Source organism: Chelon labrosus (assembly GCF_963514085.1).
Source record: "Chelon labrosus genome assembly, chromosome: 11".
Classification (NCBI taxonomy): domain Eukaryota; kingdom Metazoa; phylum Chordata; class Actinopteri; order Mugiliformes; family Mugilidae; genus Chelon; species Chelon labrosus.
In genome coordinates, this window is record NC_140344.1 from 19123780 (window position 1) to 19138513 (window position 14734).

General features: G+C 41.0%; 1 protein-coding gene across 4 annotated transcripts in view; it reads right to left on the bottom strand.

Annotated features, from left to right (window-relative positions):
• Positions 1–14734, bottom strand: part of banp (BTG3 associated nuclear protein) — a 58228-nt gene that overhangs the window by 16625 nt on the left and 26869 nt on the right. For 3 of the 4 annotated variants that reach the window (XM_084555867.1, XM_084555866.1, XM_084555865.1), the window contains 5 exons: positions 13222–13461; positions 10472–10627; positions 7951–8072; positions 6514–6585; positions 4368–4412 (listed from right to left, as the gene is read on the bottom strand). In XM_084555867.1, coding sequence (XP_084411993.1) covers positions 4368–4412; positions 6514–6585; positions 7951–8072; positions 10472–10627; positions 13222–13461 — 635 coding nt within the window. The remainder of the gene's footprint in view (positions 1–4367; positions 4413–6513; positions 6586–7950; positions 8073–10471; positions 10628–13221; positions 13462–14734) is intronic. The other variant, XM_084555868.1, reaches the window with a different exon arrangement.

The window sequence follows — 14734 nt, forward strand, 5'->3', positions numbered from 1 at the left end:
AAAAAAAAAAAAAAAAAAGTCTTCCAGACGGTTGCTCCTTTTTGCTTTCCTTTCTCCATATTTTTTTTTTCTTACTCCCCCCCCCTACTCATCAGTCGCTCCTTTCATCTTCCAATCCCCCATTTGGTCTGCATCAGTGCAGGGTAAGATCACAGCGAGGAGAGAGGAGCACAAGATAAGAGGCCATGACAGACAGGGAGTGCAGTAAAAAGACTAGTTATTTTATAGTTTCATGGGTCTGCCTTCTCTTCCGTCTGCATGAGAGGGTTTTTATAGGCCAGCGGGAACATTGGATCCCTTTGGACCGGTTTTGCTCATATTTTCGGCTGGCACTGCTGCGCAAAGTTCAGGGCTCAACTGGCACAAACTTGCATGGGGAGCCGACACACAAACATCTGCAGCCACATTACACAAATTTGATGTGTACATGAGAAGTTAGACAAACACACAAAGTAAACAGTCAGATGTGTGTTGCACGCCGCTCTGCTCTTTGCATGCAGACAGTCTCCAGTGGCAAAACAGAGGATGACAGATGGATTAAGGGTAGACAGTGCGCAGCCTTCTCAACCTTTTAACGCGGCCTGTTTCCTCAAGTGCCAAGGCACCTCAATTTTTTCAGTAAAGCTAGAACAAGGGTTTGACACCTTATCATCTACCAGTGCCACTTATTCACCTCTTTATGTCAAAAATCTTGTTTAAGTTTGTTTTGGAACATTATAAGAAAAGAAAGGAAAAGTGTGATCACCAATAATTTACCTGCTGTGAAGCATAATTTACTTAAACACCACACGACAAACTGAGCAAAGGAATTAAAAGTAATTGCAAAAGTATTACTTTAATGACCAAAATAATAGTTATGTAATTAATGATTTGGTCATGAATCCAGCACCACTTGTAGAACAGGGAAATTCCAGGTAGGACAATGGCATACTGCAATTAACACTTTAAAATGTGTATCACAAACCTAGTGTGGATTTGGCCCAAGCTCAGCATCATAGAGTATTGCGCTTCGGGACAAGCAGCTGCATAAACAGAGGCAAACTAAAATGACAAGCCAATAAGAATGGCATACCAGTGTTGATGATACAATGATCAAGTAAAAAGATCAAAAATTGGCCCCAACACAAGTAATTAAACGATCCATTATCTGCACTCATCCCTGGTGGATAAATAGAAATCAGCAGAGTGAAATGTTGAACCGCTTTCATGGACGATGAAGCTTCCAAAGCCAGATTTAGTCTAATCTTCTCAATGAAACATGACACGGCAGTTTGACATTTTGTGAGTAACGCTCCGGTATTCAGATTGTAGCCAGATGCAAATTCACACGACGCCCGTACACATCACCGAGATCTGAATTAAAAGTCAAATGTAACAAATACTGCAGATAGACATAAAAACAGCAAGGTGGAGACGACCGAGGAAAATGTGGACAAATTAAGAAACCCATTAGGAGCAACATAGTACAAAAACCATCTGTGTGAAGCCGCTAATTGCCGAGCGACTGGATTGGATGTGGCAGGTGGCCTTTAAAAAACAGTTGTAACCACGACTACACAACACGGAATAAAAGGAAATGAAGAGGAGGACACTGAGGACCCAGAGAAAGGAAGAGAAGAGATAGCTTGTGTGCGATGAAATGCGTAGGCTGGGTTACACTAACATAGTCTCAGCAGTATTCTGCCAGATTACAAAAACACTGACATCAAACGTAGCCCATTTGATGTACGCCTCAGTGTATACAGACAAATTAGACATTTAAGGAACAACACATCAAAATCATGCCTGTTTCAGGCTCTAAAGTAATTCTGGTCCAAGACACGCAGCAGTAATCGTGATAAAGGCAAAATATGTAATTTGTATGCAACCAGATCTGATGGAAGTCAGTTATCTTGTTGAGTAAGAGCTATAACTATTATCATACTTGCTTTGGCCCTGTTTCCTTTGAGGGCCTCAATGAACTTTATAGGTTGCGTCAGCGCTAAAGCTGACCTAAGATGTGATCATCCTGCAGTCCATGAGAATGGGAGACTATGCAAGTGAAGAGACGCTACCATTGTTTTGTGCCGCTGCATGTGTGTGAACAACTCGACCTGCAACATGAGGTTGAAAGAATAAGTCACCCTCTGTTGCTTTTGGCACTACACTCGTATCATTTTACAGACCAAATCAAAGTATGAGCTAAATAGAGAGGGAAAATAAAGAAGCTTTTTATTGGACTAGGCTCCCAGACACTGCCAGGGGAATAGAGGCCTTTGTGCAGTTTTTAGTTCCTTTATCTTGGGAGTCTTTGGAGTCTGTTTACAAAGGAACTAAGTGCTGCAAGTTTTAAAAACTGAAGTTTCAACTTTTTAATGTGTGCATTGGTGCATGTTACGGCATATGCAGAGCTGATGGAAAACTGCAAGAATGTTTTCTGTGCTCTGTGAAGCGGCATGAATAACTGCTGGAAACGTGTGTTGTGGCACAAACTCTAAACCAAATCCGAGCCAAAACTTGCTCCAAGATCCTAGAGAGAGACTGAGAGGAATATTGCTGTCAGACACAGTGGAGCAGGTCGTCTGAGGACACGAGCATGCATGTGTGTTTACGAGCGTGTGAGAGAGAAGGAGCACGAGAATGTGTGGTGACTATCTCAAGCTATTGAAAACACACACAGAGCCAAACAGCCAATAAAACAATGCAAACAATGGAAAAAAAAAATCATATAAAGCAGATGCATTCACACATCACAAATGTGTGTGAATACAGATAGCCAATAGCATCTTGAGCCTATGAGGGAACCGAATAATCGAGGTCTTAATCAGACTATAAAACGAAGAAGCAGCTGAAAGCACATGGCTCCAGTCAGTGGGTGGCTTGTAACTCATTCTTTGCCCCAGTTTGACATATTATATGGAAGAGATGATTGGCTTAGTTTTCAAGTGCAGCGTTGGAGGTCCACTAATTCCTTAAGAATAATATTATTTTAATCACGTTACTATGAACTGTATTAGAAGTAGAAATTACTTTACTGACTGCGTAAATATGTTTTAACTTGCATTACATTCTTAAGCTTCCCAAGTCTCTTGATTGGCATTGTAGTTAGGGAAAAAGCTCCTTTTCCGTATTCTGCCTTCGATTTAAGCCAACAAACTTTGAATTATGAGCTGTCTGCACATGTCTAGGCCAACAAAATGGCAAATGCAAATCAGACAGTCGGAATTTAAGGCTATAGACTCTACTTTTGACTATTTTTACTACAAACCATGGATGTAAGTAGCAATGCGGTCTTACTGGGCCTTTAAACAAAGAGGCTCTGTTGGTGTGGGCGTTTAGTATAAAGTACTGCTGAGACATTGAAATATGATCCGATAAGGCTAGTGTGAGAAATAATTTTACAATACTGGATGTTACCACTTTATGGTCTCTTTGCAACGTCCGCTGTTTTTGTCGGAAGCAACACTCAACACACTGGCCATGTGGCGCCCGATGAAGCACAGCATGACCTGGAAAAAAGGGGTCAGTGACCCACCTACTTTCCTTAAGGGGTCATGTGGAATTCACTGCCTTTGAAAATAAATAAGAACATATAATTTTCTAGTAATTATCCTAACAGAGAATACGTGCAGCCCCCATTTAGGAAGAAAAAACATTCAATGACAGTTACATAAAAACACCTGTTGGGACAAAATAAAACAAAACAGTTTAACCACCAGACGAGCAACGTGAGAAAGCACTTCCTTCCCTAAAGCCTTGCTTCTAGACAAACATGATGAAATCATGAATGTGAAATTATGGTTGTCGTCAGGCTTCCACATGTGGCCTGCAATGGTCATACATGAGACGGCTCTGCTTTGATCGAGACTCACTTGGATCTCAGAGGAAAGAACAGAGAAACAGGAAGGGCCCTCAGTCCAAAGACAGAAATGGGGAGGGGGGGGTCAGACACTGGGAGCACACTAAAAACATCTAACACATCTGCGTGTGTGTTGCATGTTTCTAATCAGTACAGTGTATACCGGTGAACAATAACACAAAAATTTCACATCCATCCGTAAGTATTCATCCATTTGACAAGATTAAAAAAGATGAACTTCACCAGTTTAGTAATTTATGTTACCTGATTTATTGATTACATGTGCATAAGGTGACCTACCAAAGTGACACACATTTTTTAAAGCATAACTCTCTACTGCTCTCTACTGCTCTATTGTCTATTTTGAAAAGAAAGAGCTTGAGTACTCACAAGCAGTGAAAGAGGTGGGATACAGTCTTTGTTTGTAACCGATGTGCACATAATTCTCAAAGCAGGGAATAATGCTAATAACTATTTTATCTAGAACGGCATGGATTCATTTGTGTCTTCCAACTAAATGTGTTCTTACCTGCCCATCCTGGCCAACGTGCACCTGGTGAATCTGGAGGTTTCCCTGAAATGTAGAAATGGCATGTCAGTCGAAAGTCTGATCCCCTATTATATGCACATTCATCTACAAAGGTAAAGGTATTAAAAAGACACATCCAGACCACTTTGTCACCTATTCACCTCAAACTTTGACCTTGCTATACGCTGATTTAATAACTTAAGAGTGCTAAAAGGCCATATATATGCAGAATGACAGTGTCAATATCTGAGAAGTGTCCCAACTGAATGATCCCAACTGTTCCTGCATTCATAAACTAGAGTTAATGAATGCAATGTCCTGGTATTTATTTCCGGTTAACAAAAATAGCACAGTCATAAGCTTATCATACGGATATCAGCAAGGCCATTTGAGAGGGGATTTTATAGAAGGCGTATTTAGCCAACCTCAAGTCTCAGCTGTTTTTTCTCATGCTAATTGTATTTCATGTATACATGCAACGCCGTCTGAGCTGCCATATGGCCAGAGACCAATGCAATCTCTCAAACAGCTCATTTCCTTTTCAAGCACGCTAAAACCAATGTCTTTCATGAAAGGGGCCCGTTCCTAATGAAAACATATTCTGTGAGTGGCAGTTGGGAGAAGTGGGATTTTGTTGCTAAGCTTTGAACTTCAAAAAACAAACAATATTGTGGAATAGGAAGGAGAGGAGAGAGAAAAAAAAAATCTGGGCTCTGCCACAAAGAGCAGGAAAGGCTTTAGAGCCTCTCTGCCTCCAATTTACTCTGTCTTTCTCACTCAAACGTGCATTTCTTCTTCCGAGTTTCCTTTTGCACTAGAACTGGATAGGAAATGAGAAAAACACTCGGTTAAGGTGTCAATTGCTTTTGCACAAATGTCAAGCTGTCCTGCATGTATGGTGCGTATCATGTACAGTACGTGATCGCATGTGCATGCATGTACACAGACTGGCGCCTTGAAATAAATCGCTCTCCCACATCCTTGAAAAATCATTAGCAATGATGCTGATGCAGAAATTCCTCTTCAGCAGTCGGTGTGGTTTGGAGTTAGATTTTGATTTGAACTGGCAGGCTTCATGTGCATACTAGGATGTCTAGAGGGAACATGAGACACCTGGGCATTAGGTGGAAACAAAAGTCATAATCTTGTGCGCAAGTCTGGCGATAAACGCTCTCTCTAGAAACTTTGTTTTGGATAGAATTCAATACCTCTCAAGTGTGTTGAGGTGTTACTTGGGTGCACTGTGCTTCAGTGGGACACTGTTTACACGGGCAAGCAGAAACATACAGGGCTCAAAGGCGCATTAATGTTAATGATTCATACCAAACTTATTTGACAGATAGGACGCAATAAATTAACTGTAACAAAACAGCGCTTGCGTCTAGTGCGGCGTGCCTCGCAGTGCCAGCTCTTCCTTTCACACAGTTGATTTAGCTCAGAGAATGTGTCCACTGCCAGCTTCAGGATGCAGACACAACGCTCCACCCATTCAGTCTTCTTACCTTTCACGCAGAACAGTTCAAGCCCAATAAAGGTGAAAAGTCTTGCCTTGTATGGGTGATCGTCCTGGATATAACTTCTGTTAGGAGTAAATTAACTACGGTCTGGTTTAGCGTTCTTGCTGAGTTGCTCCAGTATATTTTAGGTTTGTTTCTTTTTCTACATCCTGTCATTAACATAGAGGTTACAGATTTATTTGCCAATGTTTTAGAGAGTGGAACTTTGGGTTTAGGTATGCCCGGTCATGCTCAATAAGGTTTTGTTCGTTTCTGTTTTGTCAGTGGTTTAGCCATTTGCCTTATTTTGTGATGGTGTCACTTTTGGTGCAGGAGTATTTTTTCCCCAGTTAGTCTTAATAGCCAGATCCCCTTTTACTTTAATGCAACAGACAGCATGGGTAGAGGTCTAACTTCGGCCACCGTGCATGATTCAATTAACTGCAGGACGACTACGGGTGACCGAGCTAGTTAGTTTTTGCTGAAGTTAGCAGAGGTTTGGGGTGAGTCTCTTGTTTGCTAAAAAATTTAATCTACCAAGAGAAATGACTCAGTAACAGGAGCGGTTGATTTTCTTTTTTTTTCTCCCACACACACACACACACACACACACACACACACACACACAGGCACACACTTCCTCTTCCTACCTCACTGTCCTGTGTGATCTGAACCTCCTCTCCTTGTGGCACTTGGGCAATATGCAACTGCCCCTGTGGAATCTAGGACAGGTAGAAGAAGAATGAGAGACAGTGGTACAAATATGATAAAGAAAAGGAATATTGACATAATTATCAAGAAATTATCCACCTCACTTGCAGTGAATCTCATTAGGAATCTTAATGACCAGTAACAACGTGAGGAATAATACAGCAAACAAAAAAGCCTCAATATTAATTAAAGCATGAAAATACCATTTAAAGTCAGAACTGAAAATTTGGGGCCGTATACTTTATGCTTAGTTTAGCTTAGCTTTAAGGTGCAATATGCAGAATGTGATTAAAATAATTAACTAAGCTGCCCTAGAAAGGAACCTGTAATCTGGAAATAACACATTTTGTTTAGTAGTGTGAGAGTTGCAGTGTTGAATTACTTTAAGGAATACTTGATTTCTTTCAATATTAGCAGCACTCACGAAGTTTAGACTTAGCTGCACCTTCTAATACTCGTGTGTGCGCGTGTCGAGAGGCTAGTAACTGCAGTTTGAGCCCCTGACAATCATCGCCTCTCCCACTTTCTTCCAAAGTTCCCTTCCTGCATGTCCGCCCTCTATCTTTTATGCCTATTCATTCCTTTCTCAGGCAAGTCACCCATCGTCAGTACTGCCAAACCCATGCATCGTGTATCAACGTACTAACAGCAGAAATACAGCTTTGTAGCATTGTCATTACACGCACGGGGGGTGAACCAATGGGAAAGGAAATTACTTCTCTGTTGTTCAGATAGTATAATCAAACTATGTGTCATAATTATAATTACTTTTTACTCGGTAACACCGACTTTGCAATTTAGACGCAGGCAGCACCGGTAAAAGACAATATAATGGTTTGCTCATGGATAACTCCTAAAGACAAACACTGTCTCACAGCGTTGTGCATCTGTCAGTTTGAATATTAAGTGAAGAACAATAAGGAAACAATTACTCTAATCTCAACAATGAATCCTGACCTTAAATGTCACAGAAATGGCGTAATTTCAACCTTGATATCTTTATATATCATCTGGCCAGTTTTATCAATAATTAGCAATTCTTGGCAAATTAGACGTCCTGTCACTTCCTCTATCAGCCCACCCGTAACGCTGTAGTGGGCCTTTGACCCATGGCCAGCTGAGCGTGACTCACTCCTTCACCGACATATGTTGCACTATATTCATCCAGATTGCAGTATGTGGCGTAACCTGCCCCAGTAGACAACAAACCCTGCTCCATGTTTTATTTAGACATTTAGAAATATGTTTATTTTAATTGCGTAATTCTGATAAATAAGAAAGAAGAAGAAAGATTCAGTTTTGTGTCTGTCAAAAACAAATTCAATTAAATGTGTGGATTCTAGGAGAAACTGAGCGATGCACTGTCAGACACTCACCACCTGAACTTGTCCATCTTCACCAATACGATGGAACTGGACCTGCTGATTGGCCAGCGTGTAGTGCAAGGTCTGCTGGGTAGCAGTCTCAATGTGGGCCGTTTCTCCTGCGAGGCCTTCCTCTGGACGGGTGGAAAAAAGCAGTATGGTCACCGAGGCGCTCGTGTGTGTACAGTTGAGGTAGGTCACAAATACAGCAAAACTGATTTCAGCACACAAAATAAATAAGCATGAGGTCTTTATGAAAAACGGACAGACAGACACACAAACACAACCAATCATTGGGGCTTTAGCAAACTGCTACAAAACCCTGGCTAATGTCACAGCCATCTGCCGCATGATGCTGTGTTTATACTTTATCAGATGCCTAAATACACAACAAGGACTCTCCAAGATAGTCCAAACACACTCACTGTCTAGCAGCCAGGCACGAACTCCAGGCTTCAGTCTAAACACTCGCTATCACAACAGCAGTCTGAGACCTCGTGTACCTTCCATCACTCCGCACAGATCCACGCCAACCCAAAAAGTGTTCAGACACTTTATCAGCAGTCAACAACTAACCTCAGTGAAAGTGGATTTAGGCCGCAAAATAAACACAGTTACATCTTCTATTGTAAAATGTCAGAGTGTGTAGCAATAAAAAGGCCATTTCAGAGAAAAAAACGCTAACACTGCTGAGAAAAAAATCAATTTTTTTTTTAATTTATTTACATTTAGCAGAAAGCACATAATCCTCAGAAGTTATGATAAACAGGCGTTTCCCATCTAGTCTTATAACAGATATTTAGTGAATAATGTAAATGCTTCTCAGTATTTTGTTTTCCAGAAGTGAGGAAGTAAGTGCCAGGTGGCTTGTGGACGTCTTGGTTTGAGCTCTAAAAGCCGAAGCACTGCCTATTTCCTGTCCATTAACACGATTAAGGTATTGCTGTTTGGTGTGTGCCTATAGCATGAACTGAATTAGTATTTGTCCTGTACTCTCTGGGGTGTGTGGGGGGCCTGAACGGACAGGGCCTGAATATCCAGCCCTGGTGTGTGCTCACAGGATATTTGGGTTTCCCCTGCAGTTTTACTTTCCCTAGTACGAGGTGAGAGGTGACGGCTCACAGGGAGGGAAGGACAGCAGGCATTGTGTGCAGATTGCAAACATCTGCCGCAATACACCCTGTATCTGCATTTGGGTTCACGTCTTGAACTGGCTTTCACGCAGCTGATTAAAGGCGACCTGTCTGAGTTCACTGTGTATAACTGTGGTAGAGTTCTGTTCCTGCTTACAAATAACAAGCGTTAAAACAGAAAAATGGGACGAGACTCATTTGCTAGTTCAGGTACACTAGTGAAAACACTAATCTTAGCTTCATGGAGGTTGTGGTATTCGGCATTTGTTTAGAACAAGCGAGAGAGCTGTTGATTCAACTGTGTTTTCATTTTGGAGGCTGTGGTTTGTAGTACGATTGAACTGTGTCTATTATTTTGACAACCCCGTTTTATTCAGTGGGCTGAGCTAACAGCACCACAAAGTACATCTTCCAAAATGATCATACGGTGCAATTACCATCTTTCGTGTTCGGTTTCAAAATAAACGGAGCATTATAACAGTCATGAAGGAGGATTAAGCGCACGACAAGGACAAGTGGGTGTATATTTGATGGTGCAAAGCAGCCAGTGTATAAACTGTGCTTGCGCTTGTGCTTGTTTGGTCATGCCACAAATTGCATCCTTCCCCTGTCCAATACAAATGGGGAAAAAAGTCTAGATAGATTAACCAGTTAAACTTCTATAAAGCTTACACCACTTTCATATTAGTTCAGTATCAACTCAGGCTTCAGCACATTGGATTTTAGGTTTCTGACAGCACAAGATTAATGAATTTCCTAAACATGAGTTGCTAACAAACGCTTCTCCAATTTAATTCCGCTCCAAAGAAACCAACAAAAACTTAAAACAAACAGTGGTGGTGTAACTGGTCTGTCCGTAAAGGAAAGAGCAACATATGATTTAATTAGAACAACGAGGGGAATGTAGCAATGTTTATCAGCTGATTAAGACGTATGAGAGCGGAGGACGGTATTCATTTTCACAGACAATAGAGATAAAAAGCTCATGCGCTCACACACAGAGAATTTGTTGCAGTGTTTCAACATAAACTGACACTGCAGGACTATTGTATATTAGAATTTGTTTTCACTTATGTACCTAATGAAGTGGCAAGTGAGCGTATGTTGTGTTTTGCCATGCTTCTTGGCTCATGCTAGCCTAGAAGCCAGACAATATTCCTTGCCCAAAGGCCTGAGGGGCTAATATTATCATATATTAACAGTGAAGGGGCGTTTTTAACCATTGCTTGTAATAAACAGTAAATATCCTGGACAAAATGCAAAGACTTTACATCATATGGAGTGTATATATGTGGCTGCTATTAAGATGATTGTTACTGTTACTATACACACCACCTAGATATATCCAGATATATCCATATCCTACGTTCCATAATCCCTGATAATACACTGCATTCTACCTGCACCTTTGCGAGGTGTCCGTTTGGAGAAGCTCTTGACAGCCAGACTCTGGCCGCGCTGCTTGCGTCTCCAGGCTGTCCGGCACTTTGAGTCGATGCTCTGCTTGATGCGGTACCAGTCTGATTCACTGATGCCAAATTTGTGGAACAAGTGGCCTGTGAGGACACGGGGAGGACAAAAGGTCATTGCACAGGGAGATTATTCACAAATCAAACATAGTTCATTTGCTATTAGTGTGTCCCTAAACTGACCTGCCCCAAGACTTTTTTTTGTGTTTTATTGTCATTTAGTTTTCTCATTTAAATCGAGTCTCCTGTTTGAGTACTGCAGGAAATTCAGTAGTCTGCTTTCACTTTCAGCATTTTCACATGCCCCATTTTTGTATTTCTGCAACATTTTTTCACTCCATGCAACTAGATGACATCTTACGTAGCATGACTTAGCAGATTTGATAGTTTACTGGCTGAAAATGTAAAGTGGACAATATATGGATAAAGTACTTCCGTAGATTACAATAATAATATTTACAAGATGCAAAAACTAGAAGAGACTTTGTCTGCCCTGGAAAGGATATAGGCTCGACATAATTAAGATGTCTGTTGGACAAGTTGTTTGCTATAGAGCCACTTCATCTGTTTCCATTGTATACTTTTATGGAAACTGAAGGAAACAACTGTTTTGTTTACTTGTCTTCCACTCCTTTTGACAAGTTACCGCAGGTCTCCTTCGTTGGGGATATGTGCGGGTGAGACTAGATGCAGCTGTAACCCCGTCTACCCGAGAGTTATGAACTGTTTAAAGGAAGTGAGCCTCTTGACAGCTCATTTCTATATAAGTTAACAACACGGCCACAAACTGAAGACAGAAAATGAGGCAGAGGGGGAGCTGAGGGATATCTGGAGATAGTGGGATGACAGCAACCAGAACCCTTTTGCACCTGATGGTTCCTGTACAGGCAGGCAAGGCAGGTGCTCCCTCATTCCTTTTTGCTTTTTTTAGTCAGGCAGAATGAGTCACCCAGAAGTCACCTGGCCTTGCTAGAGGCCTTTACATACCTCTGTGTCAGACCAAATCTGCATGAAATTACACAACCATATTGCAGAAAGGAAATATGGAAAGGTATACAAACGCTTATATATATATATATATATATATATATATATCCATATGGCGAACTGGAATGCAGGGAAGAGATTTGAATTGCAGGGACATAAACATGAATATAAACACATAATTCTTGAATTAATAGTGTTGCACTTGGTCAGAAACATTGAAAGTGCAACAGACAACCCAAAGGCAATGCAAAAGGGACTGGTTTAACCTCTAGTAATTTGTAGTAACTGCAGAGGTTGTCTGTGATCTTAATCCCGTGCAAATCAGCCATGTCCATAATTTGTAAAGTAAAAATTATTTGAGGAGTTTTGTTTGATTTTGTGACTTTTTTCTCTGAAGAAGGCTGAGTCATAAATCAAAGTTTGGACTGCTGTTACGGTGTTGAGGTGTCCCTGACCCATTCACAGAAAAAAGCAAACTTAAAAGCATTAGATGAAAGAAATCGGGGAGGATTATGAGATCGATGACATGTGTGGAAGCATGTTTTGATGTACTGGATTTTATTAAGCCACGCATTAATGTCTTTATCACATCCGTAAAGGTAGAGCCGATTTAAACACTGCCAGGTAGTTTATAAATTCACTCCCAGGTTCAATAGTCTCATAACATTACATTTTAATTCTTAAAAATATATTTTTTATGATTAATCTGAATTTGCAAAGCTGCCAAAAAGTGCAGAGATATAAAATGTCCCCTGACATGTAGTGGAGTGAGGTGAAAAGTAGCAGAGACATCATAACCATGGATAGTAAATGAGAGTGAAACAGAGTTTGCTTGTTTCGTGCGAAAAAGGCACACAAAACACAGACGAAGGGGGGTAATTTCTAACTCATATGATGTCCCCAGGTAAAGCTAATCCTGTGCAAGTAGCGCTTTAGATAAAAAATAACTCTTGCAAGGGGCACCAACTGAGCTCATTTGCATAGTCTGCAGCTAACAGAGGACCTCTAAACAAAGCCGTAACGCGGCAATACAAACCATAAACATGCTTTGTAAACCTTGAGCAATATATCACCCTAAGCCTGACTTTGGTTAATCCAGAATCAAAGGTTTCACTGAATTGAGAGTGACTCCATTAAGATCTTTCTACCAGACATGTGCTTGTCATTTACAGTCTGGTATGCTATAAAATGTGTTGCACATTAATGCTTGTGTGCAGTGATGAATGCATGTTGTTGTAACCCGCCTTGGGAATACAGCCTGCAGTCTATTTCTGTGTTCTGTTCAGTGGTGCTTTGTAATGGAACGGGATGAAATGTGGGAAGGTCTCAGAGAGTTCATTTACTGCTATAAGGGGGCAATGCTTTAAAACCTTTCCGGGAGTCGAATTCATCAGTATAATTTTAGCGACGCGGAATTCTTGTAATAATCATGATAAGTGGCCAGCAGATAAAGCCTTAGAGGTTACTAAAAGGTCATTTGTCCAAATAAGTTGTCAAAAACTAGTGCAAACTGCTAAGAAGCGCAAGGATTTATGTGACAGGTCTTGTGCATACTTATAAAGAAATATTTCCTCTGGGCCTCTGAGGTTTGAAGTCAGCAGCTGGTTTAGTGAGAACTACCTTTTTACGCAATAATATATACCACCAGGTCTATCCCCATCATCCTAGCAAACAGTTATGATTTCAGGACTCACAGCGAATGCCATAGATCATGAGCGGGTCTAGCTGCTTCTTTCCGTGTTTGCCCTGCCCGGAGAGATTTGACATGGCCTGGACTTCCCGGTGGAACAGGTAGTCCAACAGCGTCAGTGCCATTTTCTCTGCTGTGCGGCAGTTTGTGGTGATATGAAGCATGTCAGCCGCAGACACTGGACAGCGAACTCGCATCTCTGGGTTGTTCTCATCTCCCAACCAGGTGCCATCTGGATAGTCATCTAAAGAACAGAGGGACAGTCCTTTTCAGTAAACCTGTAGGCTTAATAATACTGAGGCTGTGTATAAGTATTAGGTGTGAGGCAAAGAAAAACATATCCATACTATAATTCACAGATTGGCAGATACTACACTGGTACAGAGGCACATTGAAAATCATTCATGTAACACAATAGCACACCCATGTGGCAGCAAAAAGGAAGTGACTGAACTCTGTGCTAAACTGTCATTAAATTCGTATAAATCAGAATATGCGGTTTGGCTGTTTGCTCACCGCGTATGTCGGCTGTTAAGTGTACCACGTACAACAGTGCATGAGACACAAATGCTGACAAACACAATTTTATCACTGGTAACCCAGAGCTGCAAATAAATGAATAATAGATTGTCTTTGAAGATAACCAATCCACTTCCCATCTACTAAAAAGTACCCAACCAACAATCACAGTAACTTTAACAGCAATGTGGACTTCATTTAGGTTTGTGCTGTTAAAAATAAAAGTATTTTCTTTTGGGCGCAGCCAGAACCGCTCAATTAAGATTTTTGAAAACATAAATGAGCATTCACAGCATGTACCAAATACACGGGAACATCAACATGACATGGTGTTGCTTTCCATGCACTGTGGAGACTACAGAGTCACGATAGCCGCATTAAATAAGGGCAATCCCAAAGAAAGTACCGCCTGTTGCATTAAAGAGTTGACACAGATGGCCCTGCTGCACGCTCTATTTTATGTGCATTGCTGTTTTGCTGTTAGTTCGATGGCTGAAAGGTCCCTGAAGAATTGCATGTTGCTTTGATATAGCAAAGGAAGGCCTGTTGATGTTAAATAACATGTTTAAGTTAAATGTTGTGTTTCTTTTTTGTCACGGGACAAATTCAGCACAAAGTACTGTAAATTATTCTCTTTAGCAGAAAGAAATTACATTCTGCAACCAGTAAACCTGAAGCTTTTCTTCCAGCCACTCAATCAGCGATGGAAGAAGTGGAGAAGCAGCTTTGGGACAGTAAGGTCACTGGTTCGAATCTCCTCTATGTTCATGACGTGCCTACAGGAAACACCTTGCATGGTTACCCACTGCTCCAAATGTGCTTGGTACTCTCTGTGTGTACAAAGCAGAGAACTGGTTCTTTGTTTGTGTAAAAATATACGTGGCCAATAAAGCTGACTTTATTTGACTGATCCTTAAACAAACCCAACTAATACATCGTTCATATCTACTAAGAGACACAGTAGGATTAAGATGCATGTGTCTATATTCACGGCACGA